Consider the following 26245-nt stretch of genomic DNA (forward strand, 5'->3'; position numbering starts at 1 on the left):
CAATCACCATCTCTAGTCATAAACTTTTGCCTGAGGTGTCAATGACACTCCACTAGTTGGGGGGGGGTAGACCGACCACGCCACTCAAACACTCAGCCCATGGATCCCACACTTTTTTGATCGCAGGCACAATTTTTAGATGAATAGGTGATGGCGGGTCATGTATGAGTAAAGAACTGACGTTTGTATATTTAGGAAAAATACAATTTCCTTCCAAATTAGTCATTTATTCCTACACAAACACAAACCTTTTGTTCTTTACTAAGGAGACTCACCCTTAGGTGGATAAAAGTCCAAACTCCAACTAGCCTAGCTGGAAAACTGATCTAAGGTACCTTATGAGCTTATAGAGCATAAGAGAAGTGACCTGAAACCTCACAGACTTTCAACCTGTTCATGCTGTAAAGTTTGACGGCAAGAGAGTTCTTGGGTTCTTTGACTGGCCAGACAGTCATACATTGGATCCCTCTCTCTCGTTACAGCTCATTTTTCTATTGCCTACACATACACCAAATAGATTGGCCTATTCTTTTCACAGTCGCCTCTATACTTATACACCTGACAACACTGAGATTACCAAACCATTCTTCTTTGCTGAAGGGGTTTACTACTACACTAATTGCTCAGTGGCTACTTTACTCTTGGTAAGGGTAGGTGAGACTCTTTAAGCTATGGTACTCAGCTCTTCTAGGAGGACACACCAAAATTGAAAAAAAACTGAACCATTGTTCTCTAGTCTTGGGTAGTGCCAAAGCCTCTGAATCATTGTCTTCCACTGTCTTGGCTTAAAGTTCTCTTGCTTGATGGTACACTCAGGCAGACTATTCTATCCTGTTTCTCTTCCTCTTCTTTTCTAAGTTTTGTATAGTTTATATATGAAAAATGTATTTTAATGTTGTACTGGTCTTAAAATATTTCATTTTAATTGTTCATTACTTCTCTTGCAGTTTATTTAGTTTCCTATTTCCCTTCCTCAATGGCTAATTTTCCCTATTAGAGCCCATGGACTTATAGCCTCCTGCTTTTCCAATATGGTTGTAGCTTAGTTAGTAGTAGTAATAATAATAATAATAATGATAATAATAATAATAATAATAATAATAATAATAATAATAATAATAATAATAATAATAATAATAATAATAATAACAATGAGTGAAAACAAGCAATGAGATTTGAACAAGTAAGAGTAAAGAGTGATATTTCACACATCTTGAACCTAGACATTGCCCAACTCCCCCTCGCAAGGAGACTGGGGTCATAAAATACAGTATATAAAATATTTCAGACCACACACGTAACCTGGGTTCTTACCTGTAGTCAGAGGTTGGCCAACTTGCAGAGTCTACTGGAGACTGTACCCCAAGGGAAGGGAAGATAAAGGAAGAAGAGGACAGTCATTCTATCCATTCATCTCAGACTAACACCGGGTAACATCCACCCTCAACCGACTGCTACTAGCCATGTAAGGGAACTGAGATAGCTAAACCACCTATTCAATGACCACCACAGGTAGCAGAGTAAATATATCTATGTTCTTGTGGGTTATATCTTGCAGGTAATAAGAGGTGAAGGCTGATTGCTCTCACCAAATGGCCACTTGCAATACCTGTGCCACAGAAAAAAAATTTCTGAATGCTAGGGACATACTTACACCTATACTGTCATGAGCTTTGGGTTTTCTACTCTGTTGTGAAGAGTGAAAATATAGGGCACAGTCAAAACCTGCTAATCCACGTAGAAACCGTATTTTTTGTGATTCTCCTCTTAACCCTGCCCATACTCACAAGCAGGCACTCAATTTATGGGTAAGCTCTTGCTGTGCGCTTGAGACAGCACCTCAGCGCTCTCAGAGAACATAGTAAAATCTGAACAGGATTGTCAGTTACTGTACATTACGAAGACTAAAATTCTGAAAGGATCCAAACCTAGATTCTGCTACAGCTGGATTCCAAGTCTTAGCAATAAACACAGGGACAAAGCTTAGTGTTACCAGCTCTCATCCCTTTGGCTGGGCAACATCGCAAGGTAGACCATGGAAATCGCTGACCATCTTGACAAAGGCAAGGGCAAGAAGGAAAACCGTCTTAAGAATCAATTTTTTATCTGATGCTTGACTCAGCGGTTATTAAGGAGTTCCTTTCACGGAGCGTAGCACTTTCACAATGTTCCAGAGGTGATCTAACTTCTGACTGAAGGCATGTAAGCTCAAAACTCTATATGAATAAAGATAATTCTGTTGAGGAGGAAATGTCTACTTCATTCAGTATAGAGGGCTCAGGGTTGAGCAAAAGCCTCTCTCCCCCCCGCCAAGACCAAGCAAATTTTCCTCACGGAGGAATAACAAAAACTCTGTTATCAAGGGAATAGTGTCATCGAGTGGAGAGACACCAACCACAAAAGATAGTCCACTTCACCTGGTAGACTGAGGTACCCAGACATCCATTTCACCACTGTAAGCTAAAAGCCTCTCTGAGAGAAGGAGATGCTGGATAACTACCAGGCGTGAAGTCGTAGGGAAGCGACTGCCCTGTGGAAAAACTCTGCATATGGTTGCTGAAGCAGGTTGTGGAGGGATGGCAACTCCCTGGGTACCTTTGTCAGCAGAAGTAGAAGGTCTGGAAACCATTCTGCTTGCTGCCACAGTGGAGCTATCAGGTTCATCAACAGATCTTGTGATGCATTCATTTTATTGAAGTCTCTCCTCATTAGACAGAACGTGGGGAATGCATAGACATCCATGTTATCCCAGAGATGTTGAAAGGCATCCTGGAAGGCTGCCTGTGGGTCTGGTACTAGAAAACAGAACACAGGAAGCTTCTGGATGAGGGACATCCCGAACAGGTTTATTATCAGCGAACAGGTTTATTATCGGCGAACCCTACAGTGTCAGGACTTTGTTGGCTACCCGGGGATGCAAAGACCATTCGGATCCAACTATCAGTCTTCCTACTCAGAATGTCTGGAGAATATTCTTTTTGCCTGGAACAAACCAGACTGACATGGAGATCAAATTCTCTTCTGTCCAATGCAGAATTTTCAAGGCCAGAAGGCAAAGCTGCTGTGAAAAAGTAACTCCTTGCTACATACATACATATACCAAAGGCACTTCCCCCAATTTTGGGGGGTAGCCGACAACAACAAGAAACAAAACAAAAAGTGGTCTGAAAGGAGGTGTTGTAAGTGCCTGAGAGCTAAAAAAGCTGCCCTAATTTCCATATGATTTATGTAGCTGACACTGCCGATCAGGATCAGACCACAGCCCAGAGGACATTTGCTGAAACATGTGAGCCTCCCACTTTTCTTTTGACGCATCCATGAAGAGCATCAAATCAGGGGGGGGAGTGAAAAGATCTACTCCCTAGAGAAGGTAGAAATCAAGCAACCACCAACTCAAGTCCCTCTTTTGCTCTGGCCCTATCGGAGTCTAAAGGTCCACAGGGTCCCTGTGCTGAGATCAGAATGTTTTCAGCTGCCATTGGAGAGACCAAATGCAAAGGCAGTCGTTGGGCACCAGACGCTTCATGGAGGTTAAGTGCTCTAAAAGGCTAAGCCACAGATGAGCTTGGAGTAAGCCTTACAAGAGGAAGAGACAAGCCATTTCCATGAGTCTCTCAATTCTGCATTGAGATGGGAACATTTTTCCTTCTTGAGTGTTTATCTGCATCCAGAAATATACTGTACCCAAAATCAAGCATGGAACTCATTTGTGAGCCTGTGTGTGTAGAGCTAAAATTGTACTTGCACTTGGATGATACAACCAGGTCTGTAATTCCAGGTGAGGTCTACCTGAAAAATTTGAAAAGAATAAGAAGTCTTCCTTGGAGAGAAGCTAGTTGCTTCCTTTTGAGTGGAAGATTTACCTTTAGGACCTCTTAAGAGTTAAAGAAAGGTCAGAATAGTTGTGAGTGGAGAACGGAGAATATTAAGCTCCTTCTAACTGTGTTTCTGTACCTGAAAAAATAGGCTGATCTGTCACCTCTCGGTGTGGAGTTCGAGGAGGCATATATTTACATGATACTTTAAATATTCTCACTGGGGAGTCTTCTTGCATCATGGAGGAAAAAACTTCCTGATCTGTAAAGGTTCTGTTAAGGTTCATATAGGCTGGTGAGACTAACGTAATCTGTAACATCTCTTGCTCTGGCTGTATAAGGGCTGAAACCGAGTATCTATAACACTGTGTAAGATCTCGGATTCACTAATCACAATAGGTGATACCACATCTACAAAACGAAGCACGAAATGCTGTCTTCTTTGGGTAACAGAAACTCCAATAAGGAAGGATCTGAAAGAGAAAGATCAGGAGTCAGAAAGGAAGGCTTCTGATTCTTGCTCTTAGCAGAGGAAGAAGCAGAAGGGAAGTGATCCAACTTAGCTTTCTTCTTCCGACGACTATTGTATCTCTCATATTGAGCGGGCAGCTAATCCCTGCAAAAATCACAAGAAGAGGTAAAAGAGCAAAGAGCATTGCTTACCACAACAATCAGGCCACAAAGGATTAGTATCTACCTCCACTGTTTATGAAGGTGCCACAAGGACTATCTCCAAGACTGGGGTAGCTTCTCATATTCACTTAAAAACCACTCAATCACAAATGCACTGATAGTAAAGAAAAAGAAAAAGCAAAAAGCTTTGTAGCATGGACAGTGGTCAAAGCAGATGTCTGACTGGAATAACAACCATGAGTTAAGTTATATGAATTCTGCTGACTCAGCCACTCTTACCAGAATCCCACAATTTCCTAATTCTGGTCGTAGCCAAACCACAACGGAGTAAACCCATTTAAATGAAGAGGGTTTTTTTTGCGTAGGAACAACTAGGATTTCAAATTGAGTAAGCATATTTCAAGAATATAATACAGTACAGTACACAAATTTTACCTTGCAAATCTTTCTTTTCTTTGCGATGACGAGTCAAAATCTCCTCTTCTGTTGAGGTTTCTGGTATTTTTTCATCCATCACACTAGCCAAAATGTCCACCTTGGTCTAACAACAATCAGGATGACTCCCAAAGCTATGAATGGATATACAATACTGTTAGTTTCATAAAGACTAAAACATACACATATTTCAATAGCATAATAAATTCTACATAGAAAGCCTAGTTTTTCAAATGGTAAGAAAACCATTAACTTAAAACTAAACCTAGTTGTTTAAATACAGTACAGTAAAACCTTGGAGGCTGCATGCCCCAGAACTCTAAAAGTTTGGTGATCAAACAAAATTATCTAATAAATTTTGCACAGGATATAAAAAAAAGATTAGGAGTTCTAACAAATTGAAAAAAAAATGACAAACTCATAGGTAATTTGTATTTTTCCTAACTATACGAACCTTAGCTATTTAATATGAGTAATTACTTTCGGTGCAACTGAAATGACGAGCCATTAGAATTTTAACGAGGGTTTACTACCCCACCGCTAGTTAGCGGGGGGTAGGGAGGGTAGCTTGCTACCCACCACCTCACACACACCTGTGCTGAGCTCACTTTGCTTAGCGGTAGGACTTCACGGGGGATAGGGCTGGCGGGCAAGTTTGATTAAATAGCTAAGGCTTGTATAGTTAGAAAAAATACAAATTACCTACGAATTTGTCATTTGTTCCGTAACTGAAATACAAACCACGCTTTTTAATATGGGTGACTCAACCCTCAGGCAGGATGGTAAATCCCGGGCAGTACTGGCTTTTGGCTTTGCCCGGGGACTCAGTATCTGAGTGTGTCAGCACTCAACAATAAGGAGTCCCTGCACCTCGCTAGCACCTTGCTGTGCAAGGCTGTGGCCTACGTAAGCTGTTTGTGAAGGTTTGAAGAGTGACTTGTCCTTGGAAATTGACCTGAAGTCCTTTAGATGGAAACTTTAGGCTAGGACTCTCACCTCATACCACCTCGTCAGAGTATGGGGACGTGACAGTATTAGCTTAATACTAGGAACACAAGGAGACATTGTTTACCTGCAGTGGTTTGAGGTCAGCTCTGCAGAGAACCCAGGATGCTGCTTTCCCCAAGAGAGGGAGGATGAAGAAAAGAATAAGGGCCAAACAAAACTTTTCATTCATGCAGATTAAAACCGGGTAACAATGCCCTCAACCTTCTGCTACTCGTCCATTAAGGAGCTTGAGGTTTAAACCAGCTGTTGTGCAGCCACCACAGGGCCGATAGAGAAAGTATCGAGCCTCCTGTGGGTCACGTCTTGCAGGTAGTGGGCTGTGAAGGTCGTCTGACGCTTCCACACCCCTGCTTGTAGAACCTGTGTCACTGAGAAGTCCTTTTTGAAGGCCAGGAACGTAGCTACGCCCCTGACATCTTGTGCTCTAGGGCGACATGACGGAGGAGGGTCAGGATTCAGGGATAGATGGATTGCCTTACTAATCCAAGCTGAGATAGTATTCTTGGTAACCATCCTCTTTGTCCTTACAGTGGACACAAACAATGCCTGCACTTGGGGACGAACTGCAGCCGTTCTTTTGAGATATAGCCTCAGACCCCTTACTGGGCACAGTAGGAGATGGTCTGGGTCATCTGTTACAGAACGAAGACTCGAAATCTGGAAGGAGTCGAACTGAGGGTCCGGCACTCCCGGATTCTGAGTCTTAGCAACAAACTCAGGGACGAATCTGAACGTTACCTCCCCCCATCCCCTTGAATGGGTGATGTCATACGAGAGACCATGAAGTTCACTGACTCGCTCGGCCGAGGCCAAAGCTAGTAGGAACACCGTCTTTCAAATCAGGTGGCGATCTGAAGCCTGGTGTAATGGTTCATAGGGAGATCTCCTAAGAGACCTGAGAACTCGAACCACGTTCCATGGAGGAGGTCTCACTTCCGACTGAGGGCAGGTAAGTTCATAACTTCGTGTGAGTAGGGAAAGTTCCAGCGAAGTAGAAATGTCCACTTCTTTGAGCCTGAAGGCTAGACTTAAGGCCGAGCGATAGCCTTTCACTGCCGAGACATGAAGAACTCCGCTATTGCTGGAATAGTGGCATCGAGTGGAGAGATACCCCTTCCACGACACGAACTACGGAAAACTCTCCACTTTGCCTGGTAGACCCCTGCGGATGACCTTCGCAGGTGTCCAGACATCCTGTTCGCAACCTGTTGCGAAAATCCTCTCTCTGCAAGGAGATGCTGGATAGTCTCCAGGCCTAAAGTCGAAGTAAAGCTACGGCTTTGTGAAAGATGTTGGCGTGTGGTTGTTTGAGTAGCTCGTGTCGTGGAGGGAGTTCTCACGGAAGTTCCGTTAGGAGTTGCAGAAGGTCTGGTAACCATTCCGCGTGATGCCATAGCGGAGCTGTAAGGGTCATCAAGAGATTGACTGATATTCTGGTCTTGTTGAACACCCTCCTCATCAGACAGAACGGGGGAAAGGCAAATACGTCGATGTTGTCCCACCATTGTTGGAAGGCATCTTGCCAGAGTGCCTTGGGATCCAGGACTGGGGAACAGTACAGCAGAAGCTTGAAGTTCAGCGCTGTAGCGAACAGATCCACAGTCGGGGAACCCCACAAAGTCAGGACTTTGTTGGCTACTAGATGATCCAAAGACCACTCGGTATTCACTATCTGACACACTCTGCTCAAACTGTCGGTGAGCACATTCCTCTTGCCTGGAGTGAAGTGAGCCGATAGTGGAATCGAGTGGGCTTCGGTCCATCTCAGTATCTCTACTGCGAGATGGGATAGCTGCTCTGAAGAGGTACCTCCCTGCTTGTTGATGTAAGCCACTACTGTGGTGTTGTCGCTCATCACCACCACACAGTGACCCGCCAGGTATTGTTGGAACTGTTGAAGGGCTAGGAATACAGCCTTCATTTCTAGCAGATTTATATGGAGCCACTTTTCTGATTTTGACCACAGGCCTGAGGTCCTGTGGTGCAGAACGTGGGCCATCCACCCTTCTTTGAGGCGTCCGAAAACAGCATCAAATCCGGGGGGAGGACGAGAAGATCCACTCCCCTTCGTAGGTTCTCGTCTGTCACCCACCACTGAAGATCCGTCCGTTCCGCAGGACCCATAGGGACCATGACGTCCGGGGAATCGTGTCCTTGATTCCACCGGGACTTGAGTCGCCACTGCATAGATCTCATTCTGAGGCGACCTATGGGAACTAGACGGGCCAAGGATGAGAGGTGACCGAGGAGACGTAACCACGATTGGGCTGGGAGTTCTTCTTGTCTGAGGAAAGGACTCGCGACCCTCCTCAGCCTTGCTATCCTGTCGTCTGATGGGAAGGCTTTGTGGAGATTAGTGTCTATGATCATGCCTAGATATACCAGTCTTTGAGTAGGAAGCAGAGAAGACTTCTCGAGATTTACCATGATCCCTAGATCTTGGCAAAGTCCCAGAAGTTTGTCTCGGTGTCGAAGAAGGGCTGACTCCGAGTCTGCTAGGATCAACCAGTCGTCCAGATAATGAAGGAGAAGGATGCCGATCCTGTGTGCCCACGATGATATTAGGGTGAACACTCTAGTGAAAACCTGAGGGGCTGTGGAGAGACCTAAACACAGCACCTTGAACTGGTAGATCTTGTTGTCTAGGCTGAATCTTAAGTAATTCCTTGAAGACGGATGGACTGGGATCTGGAAGTACGCGTCCTTCAAATCCAGTGTACACATGAAGTCTTGTGGTCTCACTGCAAGTCTGACCGTGTCTGCTGTCTCCATGCATAACGAGGTCTGCTTAACAAACCTGTTCAGAGCTGAGAGGTCGATGACTTGTCTCCAGCCTCCAGACGCCTTCTTTACAAGAAAGAGTCGACTGAAGAAGCCTGGGGACCCGTCGACGACCTCTTGGAGAGTGCCCTTCTTCAACATGGTTTCGACTTCTGCCCAAAGGGCTTGGCCCCCTTGCCGATCCCATAGCAAGGGAGCTCAACGACATTGGATTCGCTGTCAGGGGAGGTAGAGATGTAATGAACGGGACACGATATCCTTGACTGATTACGGAAATCGTCCAGGAATCGGCCCAGAGTTGCTGCCACCTGCTTGCGCAACTTTGTAGGCATTTCCCCCACTGGTGGACATGCAGGGGGACTACCAATCCTAGCGTTTGCAACCTCGGCCACTCCCTCTATGATTTTTCCCTCCCCTAGAGGACTTTTTGCCTTTCTTGTCCTTGACGGGAAAGGGCTTTGACACCGTTGTCTTCGCTGCCGCTGCCGGTTTCATGGTCTTGGTAGGGCATGGTTGTTGGGTTGCTGGAGGTTTATAGGGCTTAGGGCTTTGATGTTAAAGCCCTAGGTAGGAGAGAGTCCTGGTTGGACTTCCTCCACCTCTCGGCCGCCTGCTCCACGTCCTTAGGCGCAAACAGATTCCTCCCCAAGATGGAAGAATGTCTGAGCCTGGTGATCTCGGTGCTGGGGACCTTCTGGTGGAATCTCTCAGATACCGTATCTTAACGCTTCAAGATGGTATTAGCCCACAAGTTCGAGACTTGGTGGGCTAGAAACTCGATGGTACGAGTGCCTGAAAGTAGAAAGGTCTCCATGGACCTCCTGGTACTCTCCTTGGACAAGTCCTCAAATCGTAACAGGATGTCCAGCCACGAAGTTGCCTGCATGGCACACTTCGCCACCTTCTCCAAGCTAAGGATCTCCGTAGCCGAGAAAGACACTTGCCGGGTGGAGAGTCTCTCTAGAGGGACTCCTCTGGTAAGCTCTTCCAAAGAGTGGTGTAAGGGAAGAGCTAAACAAGTCTCCTCCATGATGTCGAAGTACCTCCTCTGATGAACACGAGGAGGCAGGAGGAGGAGTTTGTTACCGGCGCTGGAACGGCTGGCGGAGGCAAGCTCGGAGAGCTGGCCCTCGACCTTATGTCTGGCACTCTTAACCCCTTGGGACCAGGGCAAAGCCGCGCTGGCCCTAGAGGGTTTTTGGGTACCAAACACTCGGTCCAAGACCGTGTCCTTGCTCTCACGAGGAGGAATCCTTGGGTCCGCAAACACATTGAGATTCCTCATAAGGGTCAGAACCTGCCAGAACGCATGCTCTGACTCCAGTAGCTCTCCTCCTGAAGGCCTGGCAGCGAAGTCTCCTGTCCCCAAAGGCTCTTCTTGGGGGGACTCGTGGACGTTCTCCGAGGGCTTGGCTGGCTCTGGTCTAATCCTTGAGGACGACTTCGGAATAGTCTTGGAGTCCTTCGACTCCCTCCTGGGAGGGATACAGGACTCCAACAGTGCTGGTGGGAGGCTCTTCTCCACCCCTACCCGAGAAGACTTCTCTGCGCGAGGTGGGGTTTTCCTCATTGGTGCGATGGGGGAACGCCTCACCTCACGAGACTCCCCTGAGGACGGGAAATCTTCGTCCGAAGGGGAGGGAGAGAAAGTCTGGGGGGGGAGGAGGCCTTCCTCAAAGACTTCCGAGGAGTCAGTTTCACCCTTGGAGAAGTCACCACGTCAGCTATTCCTCTCTTCCTCTTCAGGGAAGTCGAAACTGCCACTGATTTGTGGCCCAGCTCAGAGAGAACAGGCTTATTTTAAGCCTGTACGACCACTCTGACAAGGGACACAAACCAGGGCTACCGACTGACAGCTCTGCTGTCAGATACCTGAAAAGAAGAAGGAAAATTCCTGGACCTATCCGGAATCCTCCCTCCCTCCGGCATGCGCGCTGTTCTGTGCTTGCAGGGAGGGGGGGGGATGCGATGACGAGGACCAGGCTGCGCGTCGTCCTGCAGCCTCACGTGTGGGATCACGCTGGGGTTCACACTGGCGCTCGCGCGATGGAATTTTGCCTGGATCGCGCAGGCGATGGCGAGGGCGCGTAGGCGATGGCGAGGGCGTGTAGGCGATGAGGCGAGCGCTGGCGAGCGCTGGTGCGCTGGCGAGCGCTGGCGAGCGCTGGCGAGCGCTGGCGAGCGGGCGAGCGCTGGCGAGCGCTGGCGAGCGCTGGCGAGCGCTGGCAAGCGGGTGAGCGCTGGCGCGCGGACGAGCAGGCGAGCAGGCGAGCGCTGGCGCGCAGGCGAGCGCTGGCGCACAGGCGAGCGGGTGATCGATGGCGCGCAGGGGCGCGTTCCGATGAAAGCAGAGAGCGCGCAGCAAGCTGAATAAGCGCTCGCGCGCTTTGTTCGCGCACGCACGGGCGCGCAGGATCCCAAAGAGCCCGTGAGGGCGCTATCGTTGGGTGCGCACGCGCAGGAGATATATCCCTTGCGTGCGGGCGCGCATGAGGGCGCACATCAGGAACAACAGGAGGGCGCGTAGGTGAAGGATGGCGCGTTGAAGAACGCTGGCGAGCAGGGGAAGAAATTATCTTCCCCTTTGCGCCCAGATCGTGGGCGCGCAAGAGATCGTTGGCGCGCAGGCGAGTGCTGGCGCGCAGGAGAACGTGGGCGCGCAGGAGAATGTGGGCGCGCATGGCGCGCATTAGGATGAAGGCGCGCAGTGGCGCGCTGGCGAGCCGGAGAGCGTTGGCACACAGGTGAGCGCTGGCGCATTATAACAGGAACAGCAGCTGCAGAGCGTTTGTGCGCAATTGCTCGCAGGTGAATGATGACGCGCTGGGGATAGCTGGCGCGTAAGTGACTTAGTCACATCGAGTGAAGTCCCTTGTGCCCCGAACGGGACCAATGCCCATTTAAAAACAGGGTTCCTGGGCACCCACAGCGCATCAGTGGCCAGGAACGGTGACAGCAGGTCAGACGGGTGGAAGGTCGGCGTGTCCTTTGCAAGGACGACCCTCCACCGAAGGAGATCGTGAACGATCTGCAGAGAGGTTCAGAGATGTAGCTGGAAGGGTCGGCGAACGACGGCGAGGTTCCTCTGCGGCGGACTGCGGTGATGACGAACCGAAGAGGCGCCTCCTAACACCCTTGTGAGGTGAAGGAAGTCCTCTACGGCGAAGAGGAAGGCGGCCTGTACGCCTTATACGCCCTCTGGGGGCTGTGGGGTCAGCAGGCTGACCAGCAGTCCTCCAAAGAGGAGTCTCTGTTAGTGAACTCCCCCGAGGGGGAGAATCACCGGCAGGAGAGACGGGTCGGACTTAGTTCCTCCCTCGAAGGATGTTCGGAGGGGGGGAACTAAGCCTTCAGCTATATCAGCAACATCAGGAGCAGAGATTTGATGCAACTCATCAGAAGCCTCTGCCACAACAACGTCAACTATAGACAGAGGATCAACCTCTGCTAAAGTCGGCGATTGTTTGACAGCTGCTCCCAACTTGATCATGTCAAACAAGGCTTCCTTGGAGGGCGAACCCTCAAGCCCCAAGGAAGCCCAAAGCTGCAACAAATCATTATTAGTTACATTAACATTTAAATTTAAATCCTCCCCCGGGGGAGGAGGAGGAGCTGCCTCGCTATGGGAGGCAACTCCCTCTCCCAAACCACGAGATCGGTCAACAGAACTGCGGCCTACGCTACCACTCGACAGCTTCTCGGAAGAAACCGATCGAGTGGGAGCTTTGAAGGAGGTTTGGGGCACGGAAGAAGAGCCCTTGGGATTTTCTCCTTTCAAAGAAATCTTCGAAGGAGAAATATCCCGCCTGGACTTCCTCTGGTGCCGGCAAAACCTCTCCCACTGGGAGGTAGACCACTCCCTACACTCACAACATACGTTACTCTTATCACACCGTTGGCCCATACAGTAAGGACACAAGGTATGTGGGTCTGTTTCGACCACCGACATATAGGTACCACAAGGGCGGTCAGGTAAACCGGGACACTTACGCATCACAGAGGCCAACTTCACAAACACTGTCAAAAAAAAAAGCAAACAAAAGATTAGTGATGGCTGTCAGGGAAGGCAAGGGTGACAGCGGACACGTCCGTCTAGCACCCGAGCCGAGAGCAAAGAGAGCTCAGCAGAGGTGTGTGTGAGGGGGGGGGGGGGGGGTTTAGCAAGCTAGCTACTCTCCCTACCCCTCGCTAACTAGCGGTGGGGTAGTAAACCCTCGTTAAAATTCTAATGGCTCGTCATTTCAGCTACGCCAAAAGTAATCACCCATATTAAATAGCGTGGTTTGTATTTCAGTTACGGAACAAAAAACATATATGACCTGAAACATTTAACCAAAGCGAAAGGCCCAGTTTATGTATAGCTCTAGTTCAGTTCCGATTGGCAAAATATTGTACTGTTAACTTTTTTTCTAAATTTGATTTATTTTTGTTTACCTATAATTTTCAAAATGGCTCCTAGAAAGATTAATATTGTAGTGACCATGATAAAACAAAAAGGAAGGTTTCATGTACCAATACAGAACTAAGGAAGGAGATAATTGGAAAGCCCAAAAGAGGTGTCCGCAGGATCAATTTCCAAACAGTGATGTTCCGGAATCAACACTCAATTTTGAATAATATTCACCAATGAAGCAAATATAGAAAAAATGAGTGTTCTATCGATCTAAACAAAGAAGTAAGACCATTGAGGAAGTTGAAAAAATAGCTATCAATTTGGAGAAATTAATGTGAAAAGGCAAATCAAATACATTTCGCCATTATCAAAAACACCCCAGGAAAAGCACGATGACGCAGAATCTAGTGAAAATTTTAGGGCTAGCCAAAGCTAGTTTGATGAATTTAAACAGAGAAATGGCATTCATATTGTTGTAAGGCATGGTTAGGCTGCCAATTCAGACACAGCAATTTCTGAGAAATATATTGGGGAAAATATCACCCAGATAAGCAGTAACGATTATTCATCAAATCATTTCAGAACCCTCTTAAGAATGAGGCAGACAACAAACCTCTGTTGAAATATTTCTAGTAAAAAGACCCTCAAGTGAATCACAGTTAGTCCCAGAAATGACAAAAAAAAAAAAAAAGAACTCCAGGAGAGTAGTTACCCACATGTTTAAAGAGGGGGACTCTCCTTTCAAACAACATTAACACCTTCTCCTTCCCTACTCACCCCTTCCAATCAAGCCATCCACTGTCCTAATCACAAGTAAAGTGAAGTTCTACGAACACTTAAGCGGTTATGTCGGTATCACGTCTGGACTGAACTGACCTTAGTCTGGTTAGTCTCTTTGAGGAGAGTGTCCCTATGACAAGGTTAAGGGGAGTCTCAAGTGTCTTGGATTCTCCTTTCAGATAGGGCCCTCGTCCAAGGAGATTGCTCCCTCCTATTCTGTTATCTGAGTTTCCTATGATTCTTGGCTGTAGAGTGTACCGGAGACTTCCCAAGAAGAAGAGAGCGTTTACTCGATGGAGACTGTCTGTGCGAGAACTTTACAGTCAAGTCCATTTCGTTGTCCCAACATTATGGGGTCTTCCCTTATGTCTCATGGGCCATGAGGTATGTGTGTTCTTGACAATGAGTACGCTCTAAAGTCTGCACTATGTGATCTACCCAAAGGGTATGAGTGCACTTTCCTATCTGTGAAAGCTCCTCGGAAGGGTTATGACTACTACTACTGAGGCATGTGAGGTCTAGCCCTTGCCCACTCTCAGCTGAGCATGTTCTGAGAGGTGACTGCACTTTCATGGTAGGACATGTGTGCTGCAGTACAGTTGCCAACTGTTCTGGGAAGGGCTACCTGTTACAGAAAATCATCCCTGCAAGAGGGGAAACCCGTAGGTAAAGCATTAAAAAACCAGACTATAGAGCCACTCCCAACAATGTAGCCTCTGGTGTTCTACCTCTCTTATTGTGTCTAGTACAGATATTCATACAGATTGTATGGTGGAGAACATACAATAGAATGGATGTGCTTGCACGAAAAACCCAGAGTTCTCGAATGTCTTCTTCCTAGAAGGCAAAAAGTGTGGATGCCCTCCTGACAGTGTGCATCCAGTGGAGGACTTAACCCTAGGAGAACCCCAATTGGTCTGGGGCCTGAGCACTCAAGAGGTGAATGTATGCATCTACAAGAGAAAGATCTAACTGCTGAGGAGATTCTGCAGGCGATTGTGCACTTAGCTAGTCTAGGATATGTCTTCTACCAGGAGGATAAGCCTTTGCCAATGGTTCATTAACCAAAGATTGTCCATGCTTATTAGTACAGTATAAGCATGCATGCACCATACTTAGGATGCGTGAATGCACGCTACTTCCCACTTCTGTTGAAAAAGTTCCTACCAAAGAGCATGCATGTACAGTACAATTGCTTTTGTTTCTCTATAAGGATGAGATTTGAGAGTTCAATCTTGCACATCAGAATAGACATATTGTCTTCTACAAGCATGCCTTCCCAATGGAAATCTTGTTCAATCTCTGATGCAGGCTCAAAAGCTAAAGAGCACCCCCGCTTAAAGGTCTGTACAGTAATATTCTCATATTGTGCATGATCGCTAACAGCTGAACACACTTGAGTGCTAGCAGAGAAGAGATAGTAGCCTCTTACAGGCAAGAATTCACAAGCATTAATCAACGAGTGGATGGACAGGAGCCAATGAGTACGCCTGAGCGTTAACAGGAGAAAATCCATAGAATCCATGAGAGCTTAGGGAGGAAAGTAAGTATGAGCACGTGGAGGCATGTACAGGAGGGTGAGCGCATATGATTCCAAAGAAATGTGTAGGATCACAAACATAAGAATGTGCTAGGGGGCGATCTGGTGGGGTTCTAACTAATTTTCTTGTGAACATTGCCACAGCATTTCCTATGGAAATTCCAGATGATTGCTCTCAATATCTTAGGATATTCTACAACAAAGAAAGAAGATAAACCAGAATTACATTACAGTAATGTATTACAGTAAAATAAAACAGAATGTAATCCCCTCATTAAAGAATATTGAAGCATAGTTATAGAAATAATCCTTATTCTAATCAAATCATTAAAAGATTCAAAGTACTAAAAAGATTATTTATACATACAGTATTTTAATATCTTTCTTACTGCGTTAAATTACTAGATCTGATATGCGCTATAGTAGCATAAGTGTCCAATAGCAAGAGCAATTGTTTTGATGCATGAGCATCAAAATGTTGGCACACAATAGCACAATGCAAGGTTCCTGTAGGAGAGCATGCTTTCATAGGAAGAAAGTCAGGCATGACTTTAACAGACTTGAGCACGCTAAGAAGTGACAGTGCGCCAGCGAGGATGCAGGTTAAGAGGTGACAGTGCGCCAGCGAGGGTGCAGGTTAAGAGGTGACAGTGCGCCAGCGAGGGTGCAGGTTAAGAGGTGACAGTGCGCCAGCGAGGGTGCAGGTTAAGAGGTGACAGTGCGCCAGCGAGGGTGCAGGTTAAGAGGTGACAGTGCGCCAGCGAGGGTGCAGGTTAAGAGGTGACAGTGCGCCAGCGAGGGTGCAGGTTAAGAGGTGACAGTGCGCCAGCGAGGGTGCAGGTTAAGAGGTGACAGTGCGCCAGCGAGGGTGCAGGTTAAGAGGTGACAGTGCGCCAGCGAGGGTGCAGGTTAAGAGGTGACAGTGCACCAGCGAGGGTGCAGGTTAAGAGGTGACAGTGCACCAGCGAGGGTGCAGGTTAAGAGGTGACAGGTGCACCAGCGAGGGTGCAGGTTAAGAGGTGACAGTGCACCAGCGAGGGTGCAGGTTAAGAGGTGACAGTGCACCAGCGAGGGTGCAGGTTAAGATGTGACAGTGCACCAGCAAGGGTGCAGGGTCAGGGGTGACAGTGTGCCAGCAAGAGTGGAGGCTAAGAGGTGACAGTGCACCAGCAAGGATGCACAAACGTAAAGAATAACTTGTTCTGGACCCAGAAACTCCAGAAAGACAATCTTCTAGGGAGGAAAGTGAGGAAACCTTCGTTGGGTAAGCAGATCCCCTTAGGGAGTACTGCGGGTTTCTGCTCCTCTCGGCCTCAGTGAAGCTTGAATTACTATCTTTCATAGAAGACTAGGTTGAAGGCATCAGACTAGGTGGAGAAAGAGGGTAAAGGGGCCTCCCATTCTTACTCCTCAAGAGTGCTCCATGAACTGCTGGCCAGGTAAATGTAGGTGAGGATCTGACATCAAGTCTTCTCCTATGCGGGCGCTGCAGGAGAAAGGTTGGCAGGTGAAGAATTTTTAGGTTTAGCAGTTGCTAGAGCTAACATAAGCCACTACACTGATAGGATGCCCTCCAACCCAAAGGACATCCACAATGTCCTTAGGGCATCTCTCGCCAGGTCATTATCTAGAAAACTGTCAAGCTTACTCCAAACCAGCTGGGAATTATCTGCTTCTCTAAGGGAAGCTTACACTGATGTTAATTCAGGGTGCACTGTCCGTCTCTCTCACCCAACCAGAGAAGGGTGAAGGAGAGAGTTCAAAAGCCTGAGTACCAGAGGAAGGAGGTAGGTTTAGCAGACCTTTTTAACTTTGAGGAGGACCTCAAATTAGTATTGCATCTCACTCAGCCTTTTTTTTCCTCCTCTTGCTGAACTTAAGCTACTATGGTGATGGCCACGATTTAATAACCTTGCAAGGAGATGACTCCTTATAGTCATGGCCTCTACAGGACAAAATGAATGAGGATCCACTGAAATCCTGCTCATAAATGTTCCACACTTACTGCCAGGAAAGCTAGAACAGGACTGCATGCCTTTAAGTGGATTCTCCATTGTCAAAATCAAACAATTACACTAAAAGCAAATAGAGAAAAGATATTAGTCAAGTTTAGTTGCACTGAGAGGTGTGCATTCCTACATATAAGATAATCTTAGAATTCCTTGCATGTGGAAACCAATCATGCAGTGACCTAGCTTGTTGAGATCTAGTGATTAAGGATCTTACCACGTTAAGATCTAGCTCGTGAATTTCTAGCCCACGGCACTTTAGCTCAAGGGGAACATACACATGAATCCCGAGCACTAGCGAGAAAGCTACACGTGGAGACACTGATTGTAGAAGATCTGCCTATGGACACTGCTTGTAGAAGCTCAGTGCATAAACACTGATCGCCTGAATATCTTATACACATACACATTGTACGTGGAGACTTTATACATAGGTACCTAGTGCGTGAAGTTTTGGCATTTTTGGATGTAACATTAAAACGAGGCGTTTGTGCCCATGGAGGAGATGAGCATGAGGTGACGATTGTTTATGCAAAGCTATGGCCTGGAGATCATGTATATAAAGATAACTGTGCTCATAGAAAACCATCAACAGGGGATCGTGCAAGTGGAGGTGCTTGCGCCCATGGACGTGGTGCATGCGTGTCTCTGAGTCTAATGTCGTAGATCTTTATCGAAAGGTCTTTCTCATCCTCTGTGTTGAGTTGTCCTTGATGTCTCGCTGTCTAACAAAGGAAGAGCATAAAGCATGCCAAAAGAAAAACAAAAAATTCTGCTTAAAGAAGTAGAGAACCATCCGTCATTAATATGTGAGGAAGGAGGGATGGCGATGTCTGGTCAACCTTGCAATGTTTGTTATTCTTCACCTTCAGAGTTTGAGTAGCATCTAAGGGCTCAGCAGCAGAGGATTGAGGTAGAAGGTATTGGGCTGGGAGGAGGCCGAGGTTATTTCTTCCCCTTGCCAGACTTTGTCGGCGAGGAATTTCCTGACGGCGGCAATGACACAATGGAAGGCACGAATCAAAGATCAACTAGGGATCACTAGGCCATGCCAACATGCATACTTGAGGATTAACAATAATACTGTAATAAAATTCATGATCTTGAATTAGCTCTGATTAATTGTTGAGTAATCCCTTAAGCTGTAGTTTTTAAATTCCTGAGAGTTAATTGTACTTGGACAAAATGAAGCAAATAGTCACTTAGAGCTTTGGAATCCCAGGTTAAGATGCATTTCTATCATTCATTTTATGATTTACATCACTTAGATAGAATAGAAGTTAGGGATGGGGTCTGTCCTTACTAGTCAGGTAGGAACCAGAAGCCTAGGTTAAATTAGGTTGGGATAAGATACATCAGGGGACTTCACTCTATGATTACAGCACTGTAGGTCAAGAAAGGTTTAAGAACTTGGGGGTGAGGAATTGATGATTCCAACGGGGGCAAGATACGACGCCCAAAAATCAGGCAGGACTCAGTGCAATGAGGTAGGTTCCTTTGTGAAGATTATGAGGTACAAAATACAAATACATTACTTTTTTTCATCAGATGATTAGCAAAAATCTTGCATAAACTATGACGGAACTTTTTTAAAACAGCGGCAAGTTCCTCCCACGCGCATAGAAAATGGGAAGCTTCTTTCCAATTTCTAGTCATTTGTATGACGTGGCTGCTGTACTACAAAAACTATCCATTTTTTAGTAAAAACCTTTACACAAGAACACCAACTAACCTAAACTTCCCCACATAACCTAACCTACAAGCTGTGTCCTTACCTACTTACCTAACAGAGGGGCTAATGCCACCCCTTCATAACCCCCTTACACTACCGTATTCTTCACCGGCTGTCATCAAACATACACCCCACTATATCAAGACAGATTGTGGGTTACTCAGATAGGATCCTTTACTGTAGGCCTAGTAAATTTATGGGCTAATGAAACCTATCGAATCTTTATGAATAGATTATCATAAAGCCCTGTGTAAACTTTCACTAAATATATCAATTTATACACAGTGCACGCATAATGGCCCCCTGTATGTATTATTATGTCTAACTTAGGATACAGCAGTGTAAGGGGGTCGCAGGGGGACGTTAGGCCCCCCCCCCCACATTAGACAAGTAGGTAAGGGCACAGCTTTTAGGTTAGGTTAGGGGGGAAAGTTTAGGTTAGTTGATGTCCATTTTTGGTAATTTTGTATATCATTACATCGTGTGACTACGCACAAGAAATATATGATTTCCTATAACAAATAACGAGATTTAACCGATTTTGATGACCATTTCACGGGAAAGAGTGTTATTTTCGAAGGGAGCGTAATTTTTCCTATAAGAAAAAGTAGTTGGAATACTAGGATACATTGAGATGTAATAATATACAATGAAACCCCATTTTTAACTAACGCGTGAGGAACTGGCCGGTGATATACAAAGGCTCCTTCATAATCTATACCAAAGGTATACCAGAACTGAAATTCAAACCACAAACCCCAAGAAGGGTACGGTACCTTACCGGTACCTTTAGGGGGTTCGTATAATGGCCATAAATCAATGACTTACGATTACACAGGTTTCTGGCTTTGACTATGAGTTGAATATTACGTGAATATTAAAATTTAAGCTGATATATATGTAGATTTTAATCAAATGTAAAAATTTATAAGGAAAGTAACTCACGTTAGCAATAACAAGGCACTTTGCTTCTTCCTCTTGATTCTGGATGACATTAGAGTACCGTTGCAAACTTGCAAAGGCTTTTTCTACTACTGTCTACTTCTATCATAAGTTTTTTTTTCTTTTTTTTAATAAGCAATAACTCTGCAGCCTGAAATAATTCGATAAATTTTAGACTTTTAACTAATTATTGCATTGTTTTATAAGAAAACAGAATAAGTATATCCAAGACGAAATATAATCTGACCTAAACAAAAGGAAAATTATATGGCAACACGTTTACGAAATTGGTGTATAGAAATAGGGAAATTGGGGTGGTAACATGAGAGAAGTAGGAGAGATAGGAAATAAGGATATATATATATATATATATATATATATATATATATATATATATATATATATATATATATATATATATATATATATATATGAATATATGTATTTATGCATCCTAACACTCCCCCCTCAAAAAAAAAAAAAAAAAACATAGGCCTACGAGTTTGTATAGATTTTAAGGAATGCTAAAATCTGGTTTCAAAAAATCCTTGTAAAATGTAATGGAAACCAATTGCAGATTACGTTCTTCAACGTAAAGAACAAGAAAATCCGGCTGTGCTATAACATTATATAAGTCATTATACATCCATGTATGGGTAGGCTACTAGAAAATAATTGCCCCATGTGGAAAGTGATTTATTGAAGATTACTTAATCCTTTCACGACTTTTGGACAATCAAATAAAAAAATTAAATAATATGCTTGCAAGAAAGATGTCTTCATAGTAAACAAAGTTTAGGCCTATGAGTAAACTGCTTTTTACAAAATAAGTAATAATTTTAATTAAAATATAAAACACAAGCATTTCCTTCAAAATGAGGCCTATCTTATATTTTCTGAATATTTTTAATACTATTTTTTGTAGTCTGTATCGACTTTTGGTTTTGGCCATGGCCATTTTTACCTACCTTACCCATATGGCCATTTTTACTATGGCCATTTTTACCATGGCCATTTTTTTACCATTGTTAATCATTATTGCTCTAATGCTTTTTCTCAAGTACTTTACACACTTGAGAAAAAACATTAGAGCAATAAGGATTAACAATTAATACAGAACTAAGAAAGTTAAATAATTACGAAAATGCATAGAATTAAGAAAATTATATAGAATCTATGATGACATACTACCAATGACTTCAAAAGATAAGACAAATCATACAAATAATTTCAGACAAGGCCTAAAGAAGGAACTTGGCAATTATCTTACTGGGACATTTTGAATATAGGCTACAATATAAAACAACAAAAATAAGTAATAAACTCAAATAATATATACCTCCTCCTTCTTTTAACCTTTGTATTCCTCGATTTTTTATATCCTCAGTTGTGTAGAAATCAACTCTAATGCCTATCAAAGTAATTTTTATAATAAAATTTACTAATAGCAAAAAAGGCATTACATTGCCGTCCCAACATCAGACGATATACCAGAAGGAATTAAATTATTATTCATCAAAAAAAAGAGGAAATAGGAAAATTAAAGGCAAATACAGTTGAAGTTTCTGTTGAAAAATGAATTTATTCTTAACTGAAAAGAGCTGCTAGTGATTGAAAGAAAAATAACTAAAAGGAATATTCGGCAAAGAAGAATTAATGGAAAAGCAACACATGTTATTGAAAGCTAGGCTAAATACATCACAGGTAAATGGCAGAAATCCATTTATAGAAGAAAACCAAATGTTTACAGTATCAAAAAATTAGATTAAATGTAGCTTCTCCTACTGTATTGTACAATGCATAATGATAACAGGATTGAATCTTTTTTAATGTAATAGACATGCTTGTAAGTTAATGATTATATCCTATTAGATATTTTACCTTATATAGATATATTCAAACATTAAATTGAAAATAAGAAAACCTACGGAAAGGATAATCAGTGAGCGGTTCCAAAGGTTAAACTTTAGGCTTTTTACTACTATCAAAGTAGGCGTACGAAGAGTTTTGACATTTGTGGATTAGAATTCACTTCCGGAATTAATTTCATCAAAATGCTTCAGATAACGAAAAGGTATAATTTAATTATAGTATTTTCTCTATTCGGGGAAGGATACGGCAGTGTAAGGGGGGTCGCGGGGGCCGTTAGCCCTCCGTTAAGTAGTTAAGGACAAGGCTTGTAGGTTAGGTTAAGGGGCTAAAGTTTAGGTTAGATGGTGTCCATTCTCTGTACATGTGGAATAACTGACTGCTGGTATACAAAGGCTCATATATATATATATATATATATATATATATATATATATATATATATATATATATATATATATATATACGTATATGTGTATATATATATATATATATATATATATATATATATATATATATATATATATATATATATACATATATATATATATGTATATATATACATGTATATATATATATATATATATTATATATATATGTATATATATATATATATATATATATATATATATATATATATATATATATATATATATATATATATATATATGTGTGTGTGTGTGTGTATATATATATATATATATATATATATATATATATATATATATATATATATATATATATATATATATATATCATATTACCATTCATAGATATGTGTTTTTGTATTATTTAAACAATCTTTTCTCCCCCATAAAATCTGTTTTATGCAAATTTTTCTAATCACTAAAATGTTTCTCAAAGATCATACATTTTTTTTATTATTAGCTTAGGATAAGAGGTTATAAATTTGCCTGTGTGTTGTTTAGAGACACATGAATATGATATGATCAGAAACATAAGTGTCCTAAGTCTATCTAGTTAAAAGACAGTTGCAGGGGGACAAAACCTCCCATCAAGTATGGACAGTGTCATCCCAGGTTTGGCTATGGGAATTCTGGTAGGGTTCAATATTTACTAGATGCAACATATAAGTTAAGATTTACTATAATTTCAGCATTATTGCAACTGGCTTAGTATTGATTGTATTTTAGGTGGATGTCAGATGTTGGTGCATTACACGTAGGTCTTTAGATGGTGCTACGCCCAGAGTGATGATAGTGATGTGATATCATCATTTTAACTAATCATTAGAGGTAATGGGTTGAAGCTTAGGAGATTAGTGATTCTTTGATGGGTATAATTGTTATTATATCACTCTCATGATCTACTGTACCTATGAAGTCAGCTAATTATTTTTATAATTGGAAATAATGACGGCATATAGTCACCTATTCTGAGTCAAATCTTAAACCTTTAAGAAGCAATGGTTTGCATTTTAGTAAAACCACCTGTTATTGCATTCTGAATCAAACTTGCATATTTATGAGATAATGGTTTGTATTTTGGTAAAACTACCTGCTATTTTTTGGCTGTATATTAGCTGCCTGATGTGCTGAAGGCTGCATATTTGCTTACACATTGTTATATCATCATGTTGTCTCTTCTTTAGTTCTGCAATAGTGATTTGTTACTAAACATTTAATATTGTATATTATTTTAAATGTCACAAAATGGGATTTGTAAGTTATAAGATGTTAAAGTGTTTTTTTTCTTAGTGCTTCTAGTTATTAAATGGGGAAACATATGGTATGCAGTGTTGTTCATTTCATTGCGCATTGGTTTTTTTTAATCTTTCAGACTTCAGGAAGGGATATCTCTGATGAACAGCACAGATTCTACAAAGTTTAATGGTCTACTGAATCGAATATGCACAGCGCTTATTTCAAACCGTTTACAGGTCAGTGAATGAATTTTATAGTTTTCAATATTTAACTTAGCCGGTGATTATAATAGCTGCAGCTCTGCTACTCGACAGAAAACTCTACGGAAAAAATCTGCCAGCGATCGCTATACAGGTAGGGGGTGTACTTCAACAGCGCCATCTGTCGTCCAGATACCCAGTACTCATTGTAAACAAAGAACTCAATTTTCTCTCTGTCGTGCTACCGGCAAGACCTACAAATTCGCTGTTGCTAACTGGATTTGTTTTCATAACTATTTGGTGAAGTACACTATTCTAGTTTTGAGCTTTCGCTGTGCAGGCTTTCTCTTCAATAAATCCTTGCATTCTTTTTTTGATTACGGATTATTTGTTGATGACTTTGGATAGTTTTTGAATTCCCCTTTGACCAATTCAAAATGGCTGACCCTTCTCAAGTCCCAAAATTTAGGAAGTGTAATGCTAGGGACTGTTCAAGGCGTCTTCCGAAGGCCTCTATCGACCCTCACACTGTTTGTTCCAATTGTCGGGATAAAACCTGTCAATTGGAAGATCGATGTGAGGAATGCGTTGGGCTTTCGGAATTCGATTTTATCGAATTCCTAAAGTATACACGTAGGCTAGAGAGAGATAGAGTAAGGAGAAGTTCCTCTCGTTCTGTTGAAATTTCCTCTCCTCATGCCCCACAACCTATTCCTTCCCCTGTAGTGGTTGCTCCTAATCTCCCTTCTGGCACTCAGGAACCTTCGATGGCTGATATGATGCGTGCCATCCAAGCTCTGGGTGAGAGAGTTGAGTCCCTGGCTAGTGACCGTAACCAGCTCATGGCGGACGTCAAGGAGCTGAAGTGTAAAAGTGCAGTGGGAAGTGTTAAAGTGAGTAATAGTGTTGTGGATAGTGTTGCGCTTGAGGGTTCGTCTGTTCGTGCCTGTCGTCCTCCTAGTCCGGGACCTCTTGCAAGCTCCCAAGTCCAGGGGAGAAGCAATGTCGTACGACCAATGGGTTCGAGAGGCTTTAATCAGCGAACAGACGTTCCCTCCGTGGTACCGGGCGCATCTTCCCAAGATCACCCCTGCCGCACAAAGACGAGAGAGCCCATTTATTCCTCGTCTTCGGAAGGTGTTTCTCGCAAGAAACAATGGACCAAGGTCTCACGACCATTAAAACGCAAGTCGGTCCCTTCCGCGCAAGTCCAACGGCCCAGCTGTAGCCACTGGGTCAGTTCGGACTCGCTGCAGTCTTCCGATGACTGCTCACCTCCTAAGAGAGGCAAAGCGGTACCGCCTCAGACAGTTACACCGTCTGTCGCCGCACCTGCTCCTGCAGACCCTAAGTGGTCTTTGCTGCAGAGCATGCAGTCTCAGTTAACGTCTCTGATGCAGGACTTGCGTGCGGAGAAGGTTGCTGCTGCACCAACTAGTACAGCCTCTTGCCTACAACCAGCCACACACTCGGTTGTGCGTCCTGTGGACGCTGAGGCGACCTTCTTGCGCACTCTAGTTGAGAGAGTTCCGCCACCCATGCGTTCCAGTGTGCCCTGCCAGCCGCATGTTGACGTTCAGCGACGCACGGAGCCTTCCGTTGACGTTCGCGAGGTACAACAACCATCAGAGTTGTTTTGTTTTGACGCGGTGCGTCAACCTCCGCAACCCAGTGTGGTTGCCACTGCTCACCCACATCAGGCTAGACAGTCTGGAGTAGACGCTGTGCGTCCCCGCGCTGCTATGGTTGTTGCCAGCTCACAGACTGGGCAACAGTTCCATGACGTTGCGTCCGGCTCAGTCACGCATGCACCCGTGCGACCGGACTCAGCTAACCAGCCGTTACCTACTCCATTGCCGCTTCCTCCTCAATACTCGGATGATGGACTTTCGGATGATGATGGTGCTGCACACGTTGATGAACCACATTCGGATCTTGACGAGCCTAAGTCCACACAACCCTCTTTGGACTTTAGGAAGGTTTTAGCTCTGTTCAAAGAGATGTTTCCGGACCAGTTTGTGTCTGTGGCTCCGCGCTCTCCTCCGTCAGAGTTTGTTTTAGGTATGCCGTCATCCTCGCCTGCCTTTACTAGACTCGTCCTCGCACGCTCGTCCAGGAGAGCTTTACGAGTGATAGGAGAATGGATGCAATCCAAAAAGAGTCTAGGGAAGACAGCCTTTACGTTTCCCCCTGCTAACTCTCTTCTAGATCGAGCGTCTGGTATGCCACGGGAGAAGTTCTCGGCTTGGGAGTTCCTGCCTCTGCCCAGGGCGACTTCTCAAGTCTGGAAGACTCTCCCCGCCGGCTAGCCATGAGACGCTCAAAAATATGTTGGTCATCTTCGGACCTAGACCACCTTTTGAAAGGGATATTTAGAGCCTTCGAGGTCTTCAACTTTTTAGACTGGTGTCTGGGAGCTCTTAGCAGGAAGATCTCTCCGACAG

The 26245-nt window shown here is 44.1% G+C and overlaps 2 protein-coding genes across 3 annotated transcripts in view; one reads left to right on the forward strand and one right to left on the reverse strand.

The window, feature by feature from the left end:
* LOC137620785 (deubiquitinase OTUD6B-like) overlaps positions 1 to 20173 on the reverse strand; it is a 152735-nt gene extending 132562 nt beyond the window's left edge. The window contains exons 1-2 of the mRNA XM_068351215.1: positions 20072 to 20173; positions 4884 to 5017 (exon numbers count right to left, since the gene is read on the reverse strand). Coding sequence (XP_068207316.1) covers positions 4884 to 4962 — 79 coding nt within the window. The 5' untranslated portion in view covers positions 4963 to 5017; positions 20072 to 20173. The remainder of the gene's footprint in view (positions 1 to 4883; positions 5018 to 20071) is intronic.
* A 1832-nt stretch (positions 20174 to 22005) lies between these two features.
* The window catches only part of Vlet (Valette), a 43366-nt gene continuing 39126 nt past the window's right edge, over positions 22006 to 26245 (forward strand). For both annotated transcript variants that reach the window (XM_068351216.1, XM_068351217.1), the window contains exons 1-2: positions 22006 to 22142; positions 23738 to 23837. In XM_068351216.1, coding sequence (XP_068207317.1) covers positions 22123 to 22142; positions 23738 to 23837 — 120 coding nt within the window. In that variant the 5' untranslated portion in view covers positions 22006 to 22122. The remainder of the gene's footprint in view (positions 22143 to 23737; positions 23838 to 26245) is intronic.

Source organism: Palaemon carinicauda, chromosome 27, assembly GCF_036898095.1.
Source record: "Palaemon carinicauda isolate YSFRI2023 chromosome 27, ASM3689809v2, whole genome shotgun sequence".
In the NCBI taxonomy this organism is placed as follows: Eukaryota; Metazoa; Arthropoda; class Malacostraca; order Decapoda; family Palaemonidae; genus Palaemon; species Palaemon carinicauda.